Raw genomic sequence first — 22,190 nt, forward strand, 5'->3', positions numbered from 1 at the left:
AGCACTTCACCTGGAGTTTTTTTCGTGGCCAAAAAATTGAATGCTCTTGACTGGCCAAGTCAATCACCCTTTATGAATTCAACTGAAAATTTACCAAATTGAAAATTGAACTTTGAACAAAGCCATAAACAAATGTGTGTCGTGTGTTCATGGTTTTGATTTGGCCATCTCTTAAAAGTTATAGATATCTCTCCTTTTTTTAATGCATCTGCCCACTAAACCGTTTGTGTAATTTTAAGACCAAACAAGACGTCATAAATGCTGGCTGTATTATCACCGTCCTCAAATTACATTAAATGCAACTGCTGTGGTAATCTGTTCTGGCACATTATACTGACCGCATCTGTTTGCATTTATCAAACACATGTAGGCCTGTTTCTCTGATGTGTCTGTTTGCAGTTGGATTTCTGTTCAGAATGAGAGACCAGGGGCTGTATGTTTAACGTAATTTTGATAATCATGTTAAAGAGCTTTTAAGACTAGAATATGTATAGCTACATTCAGATATACATAATAATACATAGTTATAGTACATTAGAGCATGTTATAAACCTGCTCAAAGTAACTTTCAGCAATAAATCAGCAATTCTTAAGTGTGACTCATTAGTAGTAGTAGTAGGAATAGTAGTAGGAGTAGGAGCAGTAGTTTTATTTATAAGTAACTGCACTGTCTAAGAAGAATAGACCATCTTTCATAAAAGGTACTATTCTGGCTTCTTTAAAAAAAGATAGCATGTCTCTTCAGTTCTTGACAAGAGTTCTTTAAGTGCTAAAGAATATTTCAGCATAGCTCTCAGTCTACTGTGAGTAAAAGCAATTTCCACAGTTCTTTTTTTTTCACTCACGTAAGGGTAGGTTTTCTCTTTGTGAAGCTTTATGCATATGGCCTCAGAACTATGTGTCAATTTGAGTGAGGCTTGCTTTTCACCTGCAGAACAGAAATTTGGAGCACTTTCTAGAACATTCAGATGTCACAATGACAAGCAGGTTTTTTCTCACCAGTTATTCTCCTCTCAGGTTTAGACTTTGTCCTTCTTGCTGGCTTTCTCGTGGACCTGAATGAACTGGTGTTATGTGTCATGCCAGTTTGACTGTTTGATGTGTGTTGTGAGGATGAGACAGCGTAAACACACTGTCGTCATGCAGCTACACATGCAGCCTTCTTTCCCTGTCTCCTCGCCAGTGAGTCACTCCCTCAAATGTTTACTCCGCTCCAGCAAAATTAGAGCTCCAACACTTGTGAGCTGCTGAGTGAGAGGCACAATGAATGTGGGAAGAGCTGACTGTCACTTTCAAGGAACTGCTCCCCAGGGCTAACCTAGCAGGCTAACCCAGCACCACCTTACAGCTCCAACTCAACCACCCAGGTAACAAAGTCAGGCACCGTAGTGGAGAGGCGCAGGGTGCAGGTCTCAGTTGGGCGTACGTAATATATTGTGTAAGTTAGCGGTGCTTCTTAACTCTCTGTTACCATTAACTCACTTAAAAGTTTCAGAAAACGCATCGTGGAAATGGACACTGCCAAAAGATCTCCTCACCCTCTGAATCCCGTTCTCCTCTGACTCATTTTACAGAGGATCACACTGCCTCCGCCCCTCTCACTCGCATTGTCCTCACGTTGCCTCAAGGTAGGAGACACCCAGATGGCCTCGCGCATGTGCGAACACGCACAGGACAGGGGGTTCCTGTAGGAGACGTCTATGGGATGTTCTCTGCAAGGTGACACCTGGACATTCCTGTCTGGTCACCTGTGGCCTGTGCTAAAGGAAATGAGATGAAAGCAGCGCACATCTGTCAGGGGTTACCCGTACAACTTGACTTTGTTTTTCGGCGATTCTGTCATAAAAATGAGGACATGGGTCGAAATTCTGGCGGTATATCATTACTTGGGGGAAGATGATGAGAAGAACATAGAAACCTCCAGGTTCAAATCCAGGGCATGGTGCTGTTTTTGGCCCGTTGACTGAGGTATTACTCTTACTAATCCAATTTGACCTCAATTGCATCAGAACATGTCCAGCTGTGAATTTGACAGTATGCAAAATCGCATGCAAGATTGTCTGCCAAGGGAACGAGTAAGGCAGCACGATGCATGTCCTTTGACGAACCCTCCTCCCATCTTGTCCTCGTTCCCAAATCTGGTCCTGAGAGTTGCAGTCCTCAGCTTTGACCTGACAAATTTAAATGGGAAATACCTCAGCCACTTTACCATTTAGTGAGTCATTTCTCGATAACGAGGGCTGCAGCAGTGAATGTCGTTTTAAGTACACATTTATTTTTAATTTGTAGTGTATCTTCAATAGGTTTCGTCTGCACCATGAATGATTAACAGCTGTCATAAGTAGGTCACCCATGCAAGTGTCTGCCCTGTCTTTTTTTCTGTTTTTTTTTTGTTCTTTTTTTGCTTATTTTGTGGAAGAAAGCAGAACAAAGCACAGCAATGACTGTTTTTGAAATGGTGCCTCGAAAATTATCATGAAAACTGCATGCTTTCGGGGATTTTAGTTCTGCTTTGTAGATTTTCGTTGTCTTGTTTTGTTGTCTTTTGAGGGTGGAATTGTCCCCTGCTGTTGGTTTGCAGAAGAACAGTAAGAACACTAATTACTGGTTCCAGCTGCTCGTCTTTCTTTGTTCACAAATAGCAGACAATCGGGCTTTTTCTTGTGATTTGGTTGAAGGCTGCGTCGAGTCCTCTCATTGACTCCTACTAGGGCTGGGCGATATACCGCAAAGATAATTATTGAATTGCCACCACGTGTATTACCATTTTTTTCATCATTAAAAAAAAATATATATATATATATATACCTATATATACCTGAAGCGGTAGTAAACAACCAAACTAAAGAGGCTGTATGAAATTCTTATGTAGAGGGGAAAAAAAGAATCCACTGTTAAGACTGCCAATCAGCATGAAGGTCGTACAGGTCATGTGATGTGTTTTTCTCAATCACATTGAAGCTGCAAGGTTTTAACGCTGATTGGTTACGTTTTTGCCGGAAGTGTTTCACGCAGCCTCTGAAGCATGGTTGTTTATTGACTGCATCCGATTAGTGACTGCATCCAATTCAATTAAAGAGAAAAAGATTAAAAGAAAGGCAATACACCACATTGTTGCAGTATATTGCCCAGTTCTATCGAGTACACTCATTCAGGGTTTCCCCCAGAAAAGTTGTTAGGCCCGGTGGCAAGTATCTTTTGACAGGGCCCAGCGGCCCGGCGCGGGCCGGCAGCCAAATGTCATTTTTGATGGGGGCCAGCGCGGGTCAGCGATAGACTGATGGCAGCATTGAGTTTCTATGGTAACAGAATCGCAGAATTGAGAATTTTAAAAAGCTAATAACACAGATCCCATAGGGCCCTACATTAAGTCAGTGCTAAAAGCTGACTGGAGATTTGAAAATATGACTACGTAATGTGAATGTTGTTGTAAATGAGTCATTTATTCAACACACATTTAAAAAAATCAACAACTATTTACAGCATAGCAGAGTCTTACGAAGAATCTTCCAACAATGTAGTCTTGGAATGCTGTGATTTCAGGAACAACAAAAGAAATTAAATTTAATTTAATTTAAATAAATAATATCAAAGGTTTTGCACTATACAAAAAACTTGAAAAAAGTCCTGATTAGCTACTGATTCTTACAGCCTGGGAATGCTGGGCACATTTTAACAACAACAAAAGAAATTAAAATAAATAATATCAAGGTATTTGCACTCTACAAAAAACTTGTATTCAAGTCCTGATTGGCTACTGAATCTTACAACAAGCATTGGAATGCTGGGCACATTTAAACATTTAAAAAACTGTCTAAGGTTTTTTGGCTTTTACAGTAGGCTACCTTTCCTCCTTGACATTATCCCTAAATGGCACAAAATAAGTATCTGTGTTACTGACTGTTTGGCTAGCTAGCTAAGTTAGCTACATGACCACGTTGTCAGAAGATTTTGCCGAACTGTGAAAATTGGCTGACTTGTTTACATTTTGGACAGATGTGGCTCCTCAGTCAATCAATCGTTGTTTCCGTCGCAGCACTTTAAACACAAGCAATATCGAAAAAATCCAGAAATTTCTTCTTATCGTGAAGAGTGCCTGACCCTTAACCGTAGCGTTTTTTCCCCAAAGATGGTATTTCTAGATATAGCCTAATTTTGCCGCTGTGTTAACACATTTTTACGGTTGCCGGTCAAGCAATCTTCACCATAAGAAGAAATTTTAGGATTTTTACGATATTACTTGTGTCGAAAGTGCTGCAATGGAAACAACGATGGATTTACTATGTAGACACATCTGTCCAAAATGTAAACAAGTCAGGCAGTTTTCACGGTTGGGAAAAATTTTATAACAACGTTGTCGTGCAATGTCATCAAGCTAACGTTCTTAATAAACAAGTGAAGTTGTTATTTTGATGGCAATGAATAAGTCATGTAATGTTACAATATATCGAACGTTACATTCATGCTACTATTTTAACGTTACCTACACACTGCTTAAGTTAATATAAAAAGAATGTACTTACTGACGAGATGAAGTGATAACGCAGTTTGTAACAAGGTTAGTTACTAAATAAGAAATGGTGGCTTGCTAGGTAACGTTAGCTTGTGTTAGTTGGAAGCGCCAAGTGTTGAATGTCACTCTATGCACAATGAGGGTAAAGAACACTGATCTCAGACCTGCTTTCCTACAGTGCGTTCACGTTTTAACCAACAGATGTCGCTAGTGAGCTTTTGAACCGAGCTATCCCACTGTAACTGTAGTTAAAAAACATCTTAAAAATACATTTTTTTTTTAATTAAAAAAAATTAATTCCCTGATGATTCCCTTAGGCCCGACAGGGGGGTCATCTTAGGCCCGGCAGGCCGCCGGGCTTGCAATACACTGGCGGAAACCCTGTCATTGTAGAGGTGCAGTGTAGTGTGCTTGTTAAGTATCTCTACTTGTTACTTTAATTTATTCTGTGTATAACTTGCGAGAAAGAAAAGAATATGCTACAAGCTTGTCTTCCTGAATCCTGTAATTATGATGTGCAAGAACAGCAAAGTGAGTGGTTGTTTCTGTGCAGGGTGTCTGGCTATCTGCTATACCGTTTCACTGGTGTATTTTTGTCATGAGTGCTTAGTAGAAAGACTGAAAGAGAATGAGGGGAGGACCTAGAGCTGTTAAACCAACAATTACAGTGAGAAGATTGTAGACTGGTGTATTTTTGTGTTTTGTTTTGGTTTTGATGGGAATTTCTTGGAAATAGTGGTCTTTCATGATATCTGGTGGCAGAGCATGTGGCCATCGCATTGTGGGGCGTCACTCTGTTAAAAATTCTCATCTCTGTGCATTTTCACTGATCTTCATGAATTGTCATCTTACTTTTATGGTGGCCACGGGGAAAGCTTTCCAGAAGGGGGCGAACGTCCGCAAATCCAGCACGGCTCCCTGGGAAACGAGCGTCGTCTCCACGGCTCTCACTGTTTCCATGGCGCTCGTCTTTCCGTCCCCCTGTCCCCCACCTGCTCGCTTTCTCCAGCTAAATGATCAAGGGAAGAGACGAATGTCCGCAAATCAGCCACCCGAAACGTTGTTTGCTCCAAGTGTGGGGGGTCATCCATTTGTCATATTGTTCGGTGGATTTAATGGAAACCATAGGCAGGTATCCATCTGTTATATTATTCTGTGGATTTAAAGGACTCCATGAACAGGTATCCAGTTCTTATATTCTTCTGGGGAAAGGACACCACAGATCTCTTCCTTTTTTTGTAGGCAAAATATTTTTTGAGGAAGAAATTATTTCAGCCAATTTTTGGAGAGAAATGAAAGTGAAGAATGTCTCTATTGTTAAAGCATCTTAAGAAACCACCATGTTCTAGCTGTAAGCCTTCATCAGGGTGATGCGAGAAAGACGGGACACAACGTTTTGTCTTCACAGTTTGTTCTTGTCGCAGAATTGTGATGCGGCAGAATATTCCATCCATTTTAAAATGCCCCCGTGAACAATAATAGCTAATCCTGTCAGATTGGCAGGGCACAGAACAGTATGTGCCTCCTCCAAAGCACCGGTAGCCAAGAAGACCATGCCTCACTCCGAAGGCAATCGGTTGACCACTTGAGTGATAAGCTGGGGAAAATCCTGCCAACTGTGCCCTACTGTAGCAGTGCTACAGTCAGTTATGCTGACCGCAGTCAGCAAAGCTACAATAAGAATTTCAGTCTGTGGGGCACGTCTCAAGAGCAACTGCTTTACAGAGCATGCCACCCTATTGGCCAAAAATGGTAAGTGCTTTGTTTTCCAGGTAGGATTTAACATGCAGAGATTCTATAGTAACCCCAGGAAAAGAGGCTAGTCAGACTCACCCAAAAGATACAAGTAATTGGCCTCTACAAGTTACTTGTTAATAGTACTTGTTTATAGGTGTGACGTCTATTGGTGGTAGGTAGGGGTATTAAATAAACAGTGCTTTACTGTATGAAAAACGAACAACTAATGGTGCAGGCATTTAACGTCAATTTTTTATTAAAAAATGAATGTATCATCAGAAATACTGTACCTACACTCCCCATAATGATGCCCTCATGTCAGAGACTTTGTAAATATACAGCTAGTAATTTTCTTATATCAAGTAATCTGTAATGTATTAGAGCAGGCAGGAGTAAAACAGAGGTGGGGTTTGGTGATACCAACTTTTGTTAAAAACTTTTGACTTTTGTTGTGTGGGAATAACTGAAGTTCTACTAGTTCCCCTCAAGTCCCCCCCTCTGTCGAATAAGACAGAGAAGATCCATTGCAGTTTTCTTTCTCATATTATTCAGTTCACTTTAATTGACTTGATGCAACCAGACCAATTAAAGTGGAAAGTTTTGTAGTTTAAGGGTGCCTAATTTTCTATGCATACTTTTAATCATTGCATGTTTTTACTGAGTGTGTCAGGCAGGAAGCTTGGGGAGGTGGTCAGTCACAAGATCATTTAAGAGATTCGGGGCTTATCCTGAAGGTGCGGGCGGCCATTGTCTAAAGTGTACAAGGTCATCTTGCGTCAGGCTGTTGATAATCAGAGAAAGGGGCTTTCCTATTTTCATGATTTTTTTTTCTATAGTTGATGATGAATTGAGTGGGTGGGGGTGGTCATCGGGGGTGAAATTCCTTCCCCTCTGCATGGGCCTCGGATGACTGTTCCCTAATCTTCTTGAGAAACGTTTGACAAGCTCCTTCCAGTGCCAAGAAGTGCGTGGAAGAAAAGGGCCTGTTTCGGGGGGCCAGAAGACTGCCATCCCTTAGATCTGCCCTCAACTCCCCCTTCAGAATCAGAGTCAAAATAGTCCTTCATTCTGTCTGTCGGTGCTGCTTTCAGTCCATTTACTTGAGCAGATACTCAGCCCTTGGTTAGGAAGTTTTGCAAAACGGAAATTAGGGTTAGGTACAAGTCAGCTGTTTGTCATGTGGAATTCGGTCTCCGATATTCATCATCTTTTCTGTTAACAACACTCATTTCCGTGACCTATGCTAACAGTACCGGTGCATCAATGCTGAAAGAAAATGGTCTGTTCCTCTTTACACAGGGAGTATGTATCTACAATTGCCTTTTTTGCGAATATACATTTTCAAAAACTTTTTTTGACACCAAAGTAAATGGGCAGTATGATCTTATTTTTCAGGGTAATCCTCTGTAGTAACTGTGTATTGACATGCATGTATGAGTAGCTTGTTTTTTTTGTATGGTGTATACCTCTCTGCCGCCTGCAAAGCAACCAGTGCCATTAGATAATATTTTATTTGAATGTGTAGTAGGCTAATATCGGGGTTGTCTCTTTATTGGCCAATAATAGCTTAAAACAAATTTATGGGTTTGAGCTTAATGCTAAGATTATGGCCGATATGATAAATAAACATACACTTGCCAGAGCAGCCATGTACTTGATGCACCTATGGTGTAGGTGAAGCAAAAAGCCCAAAATGTAGCCATAGTCATCTAAACCTCTTTAGACAAGCCACACTCGCAAGTGAAGCTATAGAGAGAATGTTGGTCTCCAGGTCTCTGCTTAATAATAAAGTAAAGAAGAGATATTTTGTTAAATAACTAAAATTTGTTACATTTTTTTATGTCTTTCCTCATCTACTTCTTCCATGAATGTGGATACTTGGCTGCAGTTTGCATTTGTTCTGTAATGTAAAGCAGGGGAGGCATTGGCATCAGCATCAGCCAGTATGACCAGACAAATATCAGTAATTGATATCGGCATCAGACTTTCCATAACACGCACCGCTAGGAGTTTATGAATACATTTATTTGGGAGGGATCCCTGAAGATGATTCAGTGAAAATGAATCCTATTATGAGTATATGTGAGCAGCATAAATCCATAAAGTCTTGACCTAATTGTTACCTTTCCTCGTTATGATTGCATCATTTTTCCCTCTCTCTCCTCTGTCTCACAGCATGTATTTGTTTTCCTCTCTCTCCTTCTCTCCCTGCAGAGATAGATAATGGGCTGTGTACAATGTAAGGACAAAGAGGTAGCGAAACTCACGGACGACAGAGACACCAGCATCGCCCAGAACTCAGGGTACCGCTATGGGGCTGACCCGACCCCGCAGCACTACCCCAGCTTCGGGGTCACCGCCATCCCCAATTTCAACAACTTCCACGCGCCGGTCAGCCAGGGGGTGGCCGTCTTCGGCGGGGTGAACTCGTCCTCCCGCACCGGGACCCTGAGGTCTCGCGGCGGAACGGGTAAGGGTCGCGACCCTTATGGCCTTCCAACCCCGCGTCCCCAAATTGGCCCATCCCCGCCCCCTGTCCACGTTGGACTGAGGGACACGTTGGACTGAGGGACTGGCACTTTGTTTAGGAAGAGAGGGGGCACTGGGTCCAGGAAATCCTCCCTGCTTTATTGAGGCACTGAAAGGAAATCGCTGATCGCACCACACTTCCATGACAACCAGTTGAGATCTTTGTTATTTCGTTCCCTCTCACCATCAGTGTCTAAAATAGCATACAGTGCTATTCTCTAAAAAGTACATTAAATAATAGTAATAATAAAAATAATACACTCAGTTACAATTTTACTTGATCATCTTAAATGTAATGTAAGTGTAATGTAAAAGAATAGTGACTTCATATCATATCCAAGTAGAAGTTAGGACTAACTTTTAGGACTTTAAAAATCTTTTACAAAATTTCCTTTGTCTACCTTTGAAACCTGCCAACTTTGGTTGAATAAACTTGCCAAAGGTAGTTGCTATCTCTGAAATGTCTCATTTTGTCATGAAATGTCTGTGTTGAAGAGGAAGTGGGACTGTCAGGTTGGCAAATGGAGGGATTGTTGCTGAATGTATTGTGTAAGTTGCTCAACAACATTGATGGGAAACTAAAGTAAAACAAAAAAAGCTGATCACAAAATATTTCTGATTAATAAAAGGCATGATCCCCAGGAAATGAGTGGAAGAGCACAGGAAGTTCATTCACATATTGTCTTTACCTCATAGGTATTTTGCTTAGCATGCTTAATACTATTTATTTTCTAGTTCATTGTTTAAGGAGCATAGATATCTTGGCTACATGAATAGCACTAGAACCTTACTGTGGCATTTGGTCAGCCAGAGAGGCGGTTTGGTCTCAGCTGTGCCGGCTGGTGGAAAGAGCACACACACCTGGGTTGCATTAGCTTATCAGCCTTGGTGCTTAAAGGTGTGCTGCCCTCCACAGTTCGGGGCCGGGAGGAACAAGTCAGGTGAAAATCTGGCCAGCGAGGAACTGAAAAGTTGACGCTCTGTTTTGCTTTCTTTTGTCTTTGTTATTTTAGTTTGTTGTTTTAGTTAATTGGTTTTGCCTGGAACCCGTGTATGGAGTCAATTTAGTGCCAAAAGTATTGTCCGCGTAGGGAAAAAAATTGCACGCGTAGGAAAACAAAATTGCACGCGTAAAAAAAAAATCGCATGCGTAAAAAAAAAATTGTAGGCGTAGATGTGGAAATGTTTCTCGTGATCAAAAAAAATAAAATCAAACACATTTTTCTGAATTGTAAACGAAAAAGTTATGTTCACAAATGTAGAAAATAAAATTGCAATTGTTTTTTCTCACTCATGTTTACGATGTAATTTTTTACGAGTACGATTTAATTTTTTACGATTACGTTTCTGTTTTTCTCGCACTTGGCATGATTTTCCTATGTGTGTTTTTTTCCCTACGTGGACAATACTTTTGGCACTAAATTGGGGGGGGAAGGGGGGTGGGTGAAGGTGAAGATGGTGTTTATTTTATTTTGTATTTGTGTGGGTGCGCTCTCTCTCTCCACATTTGGCAACCAACGGTGTTCCCCGGCACTGCCGCATCTCCATTTCCAGGGGTGTCATGCTGGATTGTGACACTTACATTGCAAGCTTACAAGCTATCTGCGGTACAAAGTTCAACATCTTTTCAGTAAATTGAATATTTGTGGTTAGTGTTCTGTAAATGTTTCTGAAGCGAACGCCTTCCTTGGGTTTCATCTCCCTGTAACATGACAGTGAAAGTGAAAGGTGAGTCTTCTTTGTCCCTCCGCTGTGAGATTTTTGAGTGCTGACTCATGCCCCTGGTCTGCTTCCGACAGGCGTGACTCTGTTTGTGGCTCTGTACGATTATGAAGCTCGGACAGAGGATGACCTCAGCTTCAGGAAAGGGGAGAAGTTTCAGATTCTCAACAGCGCGTAAGTATGAAAATATGCGGATGAAAAAATATTTTAGTAAAATTCTGTATCAACTGCATGACTTTTGTCTGTTTAATGTACATTTTGACACTTTTAAAGATAACAAATCCAGAACCCCCAGAACTTCAGTGTTTTGTAGTCCCATGTCTCTCCTTCAACCGCTTTGCCATTTCTGGAAAATGGGCAGGGGTAGGGGGGTGCTATGATTTTGGAGCAACACCTGTCTGGATGACAGCTGTGACCTGATAATTTATTCATTTATTTTTTTGTTATTTCTTGGGTCTGATTGTTGCCTCAACTGATTGTCCATGTATCATTGCATACCAGTGACCACCTTTGCTCAGTTGGGCACCCACAGTTCATCATTGCCCACCCTGTGCATGAAGTGTATTCCTCTGACGGCAGTGACTGCATCGCACACCAGGCTAACTTCAGCGTGACATGCTTTAGAGCATGTACTTAAGTTATCTGTAGTATCCTGGCACAGAATGTAGCAGCAGTGATACAGGCCAACAGATACAATTTGAAAGTGTGAAATAAAAAAATAAGAAATCTAAGTATGAAATTGGGAAAGGGAAAAAGAACACAAAAACATTCTAGAGAGGGGTAAGCCCAAGCTGTTGTTCCTGGCATCCAAGAGCCTTCAACATCTGTTCCTGCTGTGACACAGGTCAAGATGAGTGTGCCCCCCCTAATGGACACATAAAACACTGCAGGCCATCTGTGCTCCCCATTTCCTTGTCCTCCATCCTGCCTATGTTATGATTTTTGCACTGAGCCTATAGGTATATATTCCACCTAACAGTAGCGTGTTGCTGTTAAAGTGGGACAGCACATTTGAGCTTTTTTGGTTTCACAGTCTAGTTCATTTGCAGGTTTTTAATTAATACGTGATATTAATTTTGAACTTTTTCATTGATTTATCATTTGTTTAATTCTGATTGGAGTCGATACACTTTAGTCAATTCAGTAAATCTAAATTTAAGTCAGTTAAATTTATAAATATTTATAACGTTTTTGAGAATTGAAATTAAAGTCTTGTCTATGAATTAACAATGCAAAATGGAGATTTTAATTGTTATTTATGAAATATATTTGAAGTGATAGTTCAGTTATAGTTCAGTTCACAATTGTGAGAAACATCAAGGACAATGTGGAAAATAAGGGTCACTGGAATATTGTTGTTGTCTGCTCAGTCATATTTTTGCCCCAAGCTCAATGTGATTTGCGGCCTCTGGAATAAGGTGTGAGGGAGTCCACTCCCGGCCCCTAAGGAGAAGTCGGTTGCTGCCAGGATATCTGGTGATTTTGATGCTGTATATGGTCCTGCGTTTTGTACCAAATTTATATGAAAGACTTGAGGCTCCTAGCGTGTGTTTGTAAGGATCTGCTAATACACTTACTGTATGAGCATCAAGTGCCCTGATCGTACACCAGGCTGTTTCCCTGGAACGTCACTCAAGGGCTTGACTGTTTGTGTCACATGTAGTATATAATGGTATGGACATTGCTGCCAGGTGCAGGACAAAGTAGAGTTTTATTCATAAACGAATAACGAAATAACGAATGGTTTTTTCATTTTCCGATTTTGGATTATCAATTGAATATGAAAAGAACAAATGATACATGGATTCATCTCAATACTGTATATTTCAAGACAAAGCATGGAGTGACACTCTCTCTCTCTCTGTTTATCTACAGTGAAGGGGATTGGTGGGAGGCTCTCTCTCTCACTACAGGTGGTACTGGCTACATTCCCAGTAACTACGTGGCTCCAGCCGACTCCATACAGGCTGAGGAGTGAGTGCATTTTATAACCATTCCTGCATCTACCAATACAGACAAACACCACACTACTTCTGATAATTCTTGACCAGGGCACTTAACCTGAACCTGCTTCTGTAAGCATCCTCCTGTATAAATGAAAAATATTACAACATAGTGTGTGTGTCACTGTGATTAATCTGGCTGAGGAAGTACTTACACACGTCATTTAAGAGGGCATTACAGTTACATGATCCAGAATTTACTTAAACAGCGCTACGTAGACTTGATTTTTGGATGCTGTTTCAGTGGCTTGGTCCACATCAGGTGCCACCCAGTCCACTGCTGCTTTTGTCTAGGCCCCCTCTGTGCCAGTGCATGCTGGGAAGAGGCTTGCTCTCACTTTGGGGGCCGTGTCTCTTTGTTCCCGCCTCCACAGCTGGTACTTTGGTAAACTCGGCCGAAAGGACGCGGAGAGACAGCTGCTCTCCAGTGGAAACCTGCGGGGTACCTTCCTTATCCGGGAAAGTGAAACCACCAAAGGTGACTACCCCTGATATGACCCCTGAAACTGAGCAATGACAAAACTGTCCAGACGATTTGAAGATCAGTGATTAGCACTGCACATGCTCTCATGCCCAGTATTATTTTTAGTCTCGTAAATTCTTAGGGTATTGTTGCCAGTTCATGATTTCACAAGAGATTTCAAGAATTTTTCAAACTTTTTCCTGATCATTAATAGCTAATTATTTTGTTAATATACTTAACTAATATGGACTAATATCATTATCGGACCTAACAACAGATGATGGATATGCTGGAATTACTTATTTTATAAAAAGATGGCACACTTCTTTACACCCCTATACACAAAATCTTTCAGTGTTAATTTAACTGGTTTAACTGAGTCCAGGCGGGACTCTATTAGAGTCGATTTAGCAGTGAACATTTCGGTTTGCAATAAATACATTTGTGTTAACATGCTACCCTCATCCAGGTGTGTGCAGTTCATGTCAACTTTTTTTTCAGGCATTTTTTTAAATGTATAAGAAGTCGGGGATCACACCTCCAAAATTATTTATTTTCCAATTCTGTCAGGGGCCTTCTCATTGTCTATACGAGATTGGGATGACATTAAAGGAGACCACGTGAAGCATTACAAAATCCGCAAGCTGGACAGTGGAGGGTATTACATCACCACCAGAGCCCAGTTTGAGACACTGCAACAGCTCGTCCAGCATTACTCAGGTAAGATTAAAATTATTATTATTATTATTATTATTATTATTATTATTATTATTATTGTTTATTTTACTATATTTTTTCTGTCATTCTCTCTCACTCTCTCAATCTTTCTTTTCTTCTTCCATGCTGTTTCTTTTCCTCTCCCTCTCTCCATCCTGCCCCTACAGAGAGGGCCGCGGGGCTGTGCTGTCGCCTGGTGGCCCCCTGCCACAAGGGCATGCCTCGCCTGGCCGACCTGTCAGTCAAAACCAAAGACATGTGGGAGATCCCGCGGGAGTCGCTGCAGTTCATCGAGTACCTGGGGAACGGCCAGTCTGGGGAGGTCTGGATGGGTAAGCTCCTCCTTGCCACATTAAAGGAGGGCTTCCCAAAACTGGGAAGCCCCAAAGCTGCAAGGGGGTGTCAAGCCGGGTCGTGAGGTACACATGAGAAAAATAACCAATTGTACATATATGTAATAACGATATTAATGAACTAAATTACTTTTATACAATATGCTTTATATTGACGTTCACACATGCAAAATTGCATCGGGAGGTTGTATTAAATATAATTTGCTGCATGTTGTACTTCCCATAGATGTTCACGAGTCAGATTAAACACTACACTAGACCATTAGCTACGGCATACATGCAGCTGCATTAACACTTTCACTCCATATTCAGGCATATCATTGGATGTATGTTTAGATGGTTTGAGGTACAGAAAGCCTTGGTCATATGTGAAAATTACATTTTTACAACTATGCAAACGTTTATAATAATAGCATTTATTTAACTCCCTGGAAGTAAACCAGGAATTTGCATGTTGCCTTCACATGTGGAGGCTGAGCTAGAACTGCAACTTATGGGATCTGTTTCTTTATCATTTTGATGTTTCTTGAAACAAATAAATATATAATAATAATAAAAAAAATAACCATTCTTGAAAAATAAAGTTAATTCTTGGAAATTTAGCTCACTTGCATGTTGTTCCAGTTCTATGCATATCAGTAGAGCATTATAAGACTGATAAACTGATTTAGTCAGTATTATGAAACCCTGAAAATTTTGTCAATTGAAGGTACGAAACACACACCAATCATAGGCCCTTTACAAATTGGATCTATACATTCTTAGCATATCTGACCTGGCACTTTACATGGATGTACATCATTCTGGGAAGACAGTTCAGTTTAATCTGTTAAGAAAACTGTAGCCAGAAAGAATGCCAGGATGTATTTTATCAATTTGAGGAAAGTTTTACAATACACGATTCATTGAATTTAAAGTTTACAAAGCCTATGAGGTTACCTTGATTAACAAAAAAATAAAAGAAGGACAATTCTGAGGTGTGGGTGCCTCAAGCGTTAGGATGTGGTATCGCCGGAGCTGCTAACCCCAGATCCTGCTTGCCCTTGGCAGGGACGTGGAACGGGATCAAGGTGGCGGTGAAGACGCTGAAGCCGGGCACCATGTCGCCTGAATCCTTCTTAGAGGAGGCCCAGATCATGAAGAAGCTCCGGCACGACAAGCTGGTGCAGCTGTACGCCGTGGTGTCCGAGGAGCCCATCTACATCGTCACTGAGTACATGAGCAAAGGTCAGAGGTCACGGCTTCAAGCCTCCAGGGAAACAGAAGCTGAATTAATTTGGCTTGGCTTAGCTCATATATTTGCCCTGCCTATTTGTCACAGGGGGCATGCACTTTAACCACCATGACCCTTTGATCTTAACTTTAAGTAATATGAGCATGCTCTGAAAATGTCAGATATTTATTTTTTTCATTTGTGACTGACAATCTTGTAATGATATTTTTCAGCATAATTTAGAGTAAAAATGTATTGACTGAAACTGAGTTATCGGTAAAGTGTTCTAGAGGAATAGAAAAGAGTAAAACTGTGACATAGTGTTTATTGGCATCAGTCAGATTTTACAGAATATTCTTATGTGCCTGATTCTGCATCTGTAGGATATGCACAATAGGTCATAACAATTAGTACCCGCTCCTTTCACAGGAAATTTGTGGGATTTTCTAAAGGATGGTGAAGGACAGACACTGAAGCTACCCAACCTGGTTGACATCGCGGCACAGGTAGGTTGTATAACTGCCTCTGTTTTAGGTCCACTGCTTTTGGAGCAGCCTTCAATTTTCAAGTTCCCCATTGATTTTCACTATTTTTAAGGGACCCGAATAACTTCTTGAGTTCCCTCTGCTTGAGGACCCTTCAGTTTTCAGGTCCCCTCTTTCTGGGCTTCCTTTGATTTTGAATCTGTTTGCATCCCCAGCTGTTTGAGCTCCCCTGTGCTTTCAGGTGGCCGCAGGCATGGCGTACATCGAGAGGATGAACTACATCCACAGGGACCTCCGATCTGCCAACATCCTGGTGGGCGACAGCTTTGTGTGCAAGATTGCTGACTTCGGCCTGGCCAGGCTGATCGAGGACAACAAGTACACAGCCCAACAGGGTAAGAGGAGGATCGCCTCTCATACAGGCGGAAGGTTTCAGCTTCTGTGTGAACATGTGCGGTATTTTTCAACCACATGGAAGTGGCAAGGCCTTGCTGCTGATTGGCTGTCTTATCAACACTCAGTAGATACCAGTCGTGAGGTTTTTTCCCCAGAAGTATTTCATGTGGCCTCTGAATTTTGGTTGATAGCCGATGTGCTGCATGGCAGCAATTATTTTGATTACGCTTAAATCTGTGATGTGTTATTTGTATTATACAGCCCTAGTCATGACCCATTGGTGAATCATGGTGGAAATAACCAATATGTTTTCAGTAGTGTTTCAGGGGATTGGTGAGAGTCTTCCAAGATTCTTTGGCGTGTCCTTTGGCTTATGGACTGCCCTCTTAAATTCAATCCAAATTCAAAGTAGCACTAAATGCAAAACAACCCCATTCCATAATTTCAACATAGGTGTGACGTTCTATTCAACATAAGAAACCTTTTAATGCCAACACATTATCAATGTATGCACCTAAAAAGTTCAATTCCAAAATGCCTACTGGCTTTTAAAGTTAAGTTACACAGCTTAGCTAACTTATGCATTTATTGCATAGCTGGCAAAGAAGTTTGCAGTGAAAAGACATCAGAGCAAGTGGGTCTTGCTTGAGCGTTTCAGTGGAAGTGACTGTGGTGGGCTTTCAGAATCTAGATGGGCGATTCAGCAAAAAAAATTGAACCTAAAGCAGACAAGACTGTTATGCTTTTAACTTGAAAGCTTTTTCTGATAAGAGTAACAGCTGATGCCCAATGACAGAGTGAAAGAGCGACGTGCCTGAGAAACGTGATTCATAATTGAACCGCAATTATTGGTTCGTTGGATTTAAATGTAGAGGACCCTTTGTTAATAAGCAAGTGCACAAAGGCCAGTCAGATAGGGAACCGACAAAACTGGCTGTATTGGTAGTTAAGTCTTGAAGGTTACTACAGCCACAATCCAGGACAGCTACAGCACTGGTCATGGTGCCACAGGAAAAACCCAGCCATCGTCTTCCTTCATTCCAGCCCACTGTGACTGTGCAGCTGTAACTTTTTGAGCAAACCTTTGGTACTAGGAGTCCTGGACAGGCTCCTTTCTTAACTCTGACTCTTTCTTCTGGGGCTGCTTTTAGGCGAAGATTTCCCCATCAAGTGGACCGCGCCTGAAGCTGCACTGTACGGAAAGTTCACCATCAAATCGGACGTGTGGTCGTTCGGGATCCTGCTGACAGAGCTGGTGACCAAGGGGAGGGTACCATATCCAGGTGAGAGACCTGGGTCAGGGCAGAGGAACTCAGGCCTGGGAGACAGTTTAATGGTTGAGTGGTAGTTTTGTGCAGTGATTCACTGGTTAGGAGGTATCTCTTTGCTTGTTTATGATGTTGTCTATGATCAATGTCAATTGTGGTGCAATTGCTTGTTTATGTTCTATATCAGGGGTGTCAAACGAGATTCCTAGGGGGCCGCATTGTTTTTGTGGTTTCCTTTCCAATCAGCTGCTAATTAAGTCCTTGAGAACAAGTTGTGTGGATTCTTTAGCCAATTCAAGTGACTTAAATGAACCACCGGTGCCAAGAGCACCTGAAAAACCAGCAGACACTGCAGCCCTGAAGGACTGGAGTTTGACACCTGAGTTTTATACAGTACAGTTCTGACCCTCTTTCTTTCCTTTTTCTCTGTTACTATTTTGTCTGTGCGTGTGTGTTTATGTGTGTGCGTGCTGGCATGTGCGTATTTTGTTGTATTTTGTATGTATGTGTTTGTGGGTCGGTGTCCATGTTTGTTTGCATTTGTGTGTGTGCATGTGTGTGTGTGTGTGCGCACGCACATGCTTTTGTCTGTCATTCCCCATGTCTCAGGGATGAATAACCGGGAGGTGCTGGAGCAGGTGGAGCGGGGATACAGGATGCCCTGCCCTCAGGACTGTCCCAGCTCTCTGCACGAGCTCATGCTACAGTGCTGGAAGAAGGACCCTGAGGAACGGCCCACCTTTGAGTATCTGCAGGCCTTCCTGGAGGACTACTTCACCGCCACAGAGCCACAGTACCAGCCTGGGGACAACCTCTAAATGCAATGCAGATCGGCCTACTGTATGTAGGGCTGTTACCATAACAGTGTACAGACTATACTCCAGTACAAACTTCCCTATGCAGGGCTGTTACCACAGCAACAAATGTACTGCCCCCCCCCCTTTCCCTCGAATACAAACTGCCCTATATAGGGCTGTCACCACGGCAGCACACAGACTGCCCTCCCAGTGCATACTGCTCTACACACGGTTGTCACTGTGGCAACACACAGACTGCCAGCTGGATGTGTCCCGAACTTTCAAGTATTTCCACTTGCTCAAGGCTCATACTTAAGTCAGAAGGCATTTTGGTGTTACTGGTCTTTGTGGGTTGGGGTGGGGAAAGGGTGTATTCAAATTAAATGAATAACGATATGATATTGTTAAGCCTGTATTTATTGTAAATATGAATTGCTTGTTTACTTCTCCCCTGTTTTATTTGTTTCCTTATGATGTTTTTCCTATTCATGTAATGTGAGGATTTTTTCCCCCCTGAGGACAATAACGGTAACAATGATAATGATAACAGTGGTAATCCCCAAAATAAATGAATTAAACCGGATCAACCCCTCAAGGTTTATAATGTTGATTCTGTGTTTTTTTTTCTCCAGGAAACGCAATGGTTTTCATTACAGTGGGAACATGGGTTATTTTACCTGACTTGTCAAGCCCAGTGATACTTCAACAAAGAAAAACAGAGAGGGAACCAGAGGGAGCCCTGTTTATAAAGGAAAAGACAACCCCACTGCCCCTTAGTCCCACCAATACCCCTTTCCACACATGAAACCTTACCCAAAAATCATTTAACAACTTTAACATGTGTGACTAAGAGACTCAGAATTATGGAAAAGTTTCTATAGCCGTTTGCAGGCTCAAGACCTAACAGATATGTTCTGCATGCAAAACGACTTGCTTCCTAAAGATGTACATTCAGCAACATTGTTTATTACTCCTGGAAAAAAAACCCAAAGTGAACTGAGCAGGAAGCCAACCCAAAATAAGTTACACAATATTTTTAGAGTATTTAAAGTCCACTTTTTCAGACAATTACTAGTACCTTCACCTGTAAATGTTATGGACATGGTAAAATAGCAGATAGCCATTGGTTGTGTGAGCAAGAGCTAGCATAGCTGGACAGGTTAGTATGACAATGTTGCGTAATACATGTGTGAAAGCAGGTAGTGTGTGGGTTGCCTGTCCTCACTCAGGGCACTGTCAGCAGTAAAATGCAGACATAATCATTCTCCATCTTTGAGACTGGTTTTGCTCCACCAGTTCCACAGGCCTGCTAGCAAGGCAAAATAAAAATATTTATTTATTTATTTATTCATTCATTTGTTTGTTTGTTTTTTCCTTTGATCTGGCTAGGTACTGCACAGTGTCACATTTATAATCAAACAATTCAATGTGGTTAAAGTGCACATTCCCAATTTTTATTTTAGGGTATTTATGTATATTTTTGTTTCACTATTAGGAAATTACAACACTTTTTAGACATGGTCCCCACATTGGGCACCATAATGTTTGGGACATATTAATGTTACATTAATGAACGTAGTCATGTTTAGTCACATATTGGCATGGAATGACCAGGTACTGAGTATCTTCTCTGGTGGTACTCTGCCAGGCCTGTACTGCAGCCATCTTGTTTGTCTCGGTGGCTAGTTTTATCTTCAGCATATGAAACACATCTTCAGTTGGATTCAGTTTGGATGAATGACTTAGCCAGTCAAGAATTTTTCAGTTTTTCAGCGTCCAAAATACTGTCCAAATACTTATGGACTGCTGGAGTGGTGCGTGGCAAACAGCGCTCAGAAAATGGTGAACAGGCACATGCTTTCCTGGGCACTGGACGAAGAATACCTCATAATGCATAGTCATGGTAGAAAGCCAAGCTCTATAAAACACATGTAACTTCTGTTTCCCTTCACATAACCCATGTCTGGGCCTGTAACTGTTGCAGGAGGAGCCCTATCAGTTTTCTCTGTGTTAGTCAAAATTTACTTTCCCATGGTCTTGCTTTTTTGGTGTAATGCCAGATAAACATATGATACAGGAAAATTAGGATTGGATATATTCAACATATTTTTCATGTTTCGATGCAAACAGATTTGTTTAATAATGCCGACTACTGAACTAGCGAAACTTAATGAACGAATGGCAATGATTTACTTTAGAGCCAAGTTCATGTTGATGGAATACTTACGGATTAAGGAGTACTGTTGCTACTTGTTGGTTGTTTCCTATAGACAGGTGTGAATTCAGGGCAGGCAAAATGGTAGGTTTTGATGCTTAATATGTATGAATATGTATCTGTCTGTATCTGCATATGTACATATACACACTTGTAATATGACAACGTGTAAATACGTCACCTATTATAATTAAACATTTGCTGTTATTAATTATTATTACATTGTCTTGCAGGTGCAATTATGTCAGCACTTCTGTTGACTATAAACGCCATTTGGCAATGTCTCGAAGATGTGACCTGTGAATAATATAGCTGTTCCCTGGTGAAGTCATAGCTTCCAGGCTAATTTTGTTGTATATTTACAAGTAATGCATGTTGAATTTTATATAAATAGCTGGAAGTGTTTAAATTACACAAAAGTATCTCTCACAATGAACGATGGGTATAAAAGTAAATTTACCATAATTCAAACTGGAATGATGGAAAATTGCATCAAGTATTACTGCAATGGCACAGTAGTTATTTAAGGAAAAAGGTATTTATTGCATTTAATGGACATACCTTCCAGTGAAACATATACAACTATTCCCAATGTGTCTCATGTTCCTTCTTCATTCTGTCTTAGTTCTATTTTTCGTCCCACCCAGTTGACCATGGTTATGGTCAAGTTTTAAAAATGTATGTTTAACTTGAAGATATATTGTCTTTTATTTAATTCAGTTTTTGTTATTCTCAATTAATTGGCTGCCATAATTTCCCCTCCAATTTTTGTTTGAACATGGAACATTTTGAGTCAGTCAGTGACAAATAAATTTTTTACAAGTCCAATTTGCCATTTCACGTCTTCCCACAAAATGCAAGCGCGGCACGTGCCTTGCACTTACGCAGCAAGGGCACATACACAACACCCTTAACAATAACTGACTGTCTACTGCTACGCTAATGCTGGGCGAGCTAGTGCGTGCTAGTGCTTTTTAGTTTGCTAAACATGACTCATTGGTGTCAGGTTAGGAAAGGGGAGTTGTTCCCAGGAGCCATTACAGGTGTGTCTACTGTGCAGGAGAGCAGCTTGCCTTGTACAGGTTGTACAGGAGGTAGGGAATGGAAGGATAAAACCATCTCCACATTGACTTCAGCAGGTAACCTTTCTTGCTTTATAAACAGCAGTGTTGGTGGGGGTAAGACATGAAAGGATTAGGGATCACATTACAGAAATTTCTGCATTGTTACATCTGTATACTCTGTGATGTGACTGTAAAGGTCTTTATGGAGGAAACTCTGATTTCTATAGCCGAAGTAAATTACACAAACTGTCATTTGCTTGGCAGGCACCAAAATGTAGATGATTATGTCAATTTGGCCCATGTCTGATCATGCTCTCACTCTGAGTTTTACATCAATAGTTCTACCTCAATTATAAGTGTCTTTAAATTACGTTACCCTCAGTAGTTACCATTAGTTTTCAATGATATACCTTGGCTGATTTGTTGGATTACTTATATTAGTTCTGGTTCACTTGAAATTTTTATTATATCCTCACATGACTCTAATGCCTGATGAAATTATGATTATTATATTTTTTCTATTTTGGATTGATGACCTTAAAACATGTTAAGTTGTCCTTTTTGTTTAATTTCATTTTTTTTAGTTTTGGTTGATTCATCACAAGTATTTTCTGTTAGACCTCATGGTGAATAGGCTTGAAATGAATTTCAGATCATTTCATCCCACCTTTAGGTCACGAAACCATGTTACACTTGCAAGCTCTGCTATTTTGGG

General features: G+C 41.0%; 1 protein-coding gene across 3 annotated transcripts in view; it reads left to right on the forward strand.

The window, feature by feature from the left end:
* The window catches only part of LOC135253745 (tyrosine-protein kinase Fyn-like), a 33,049-nt gene extending 14,249 nt beyond the window's left edge, over window positions 1-18,800 (forward strand). Inside the window, exons 2-13 of one of the 3 annotated variants that reach the window (XM_064333437.1) lie at window positions 1,575-1,719; window positions 8,465-8,720; window positions 10,579-10,675; window positions 12,377-12,475; window positions 12,879-12,982; window positions 13,538-13,687; window positions 13,852-14,016; window positions 15,088-15,264; window positions 15,680-15,756; window positions 15,977-16,130; window positions 17,283-17,414; window positions 18,009-18,800. In XM_064333437.1, coding sequence (XP_064189507.1) covers window positions 8,474-8,720; window positions 10,579-10,675; window positions 12,377-12,475; window positions 12,879-12,982; window positions 13,538-13,687; window positions 13,852-14,016; window positions 15,088-15,264; window positions 15,680-15,756; window positions 15,977-16,130; window positions 17,283-17,414; window positions 18,009-18,217 — 1,611 coding nt within the window. In that variant the 5' untranslated portion in view covers window positions 1,575-1,719; window positions 8,465-8,473 and the 3' untranslated portion in view covers window positions 18,218-18,800. Of the gene's footprint in view, window positions 1-1,574; window positions 1,720-8,464; window positions 8,721-10,220; window positions 10,387-10,578; window positions 10,676-12,376; window positions 12,476-12,878; window positions 12,983-13,537; window positions 13,688-13,851; window positions 14,017-15,087; window positions 15,265-15,679; window positions 15,757-15,976; window positions 16,131-17,282; window positions 17,415-18,008 lie in introns of those variants that run through there. The other 2 variants (XM_064333429.1, XM_064333448.1) reach the window with 2 other exon arrangements.
* Window positions 18,801-22,190: the final 3,390 nt, after the last annotated feature.

This window comes from Anguilla rostrata, chromosome 1 (genome assembly GCF_018555375.3).
Source record: "Anguilla rostrata isolate EN2019 chromosome 1, ASM1855537v3, whole genome shotgun sequence".
In the NCBI taxonomy this organism is placed as follows: Eukaryota; Metazoa; Chordata; class Actinopteri; order Anguilliformes; family Anguillidae; genus Anguilla; species Anguilla rostrata.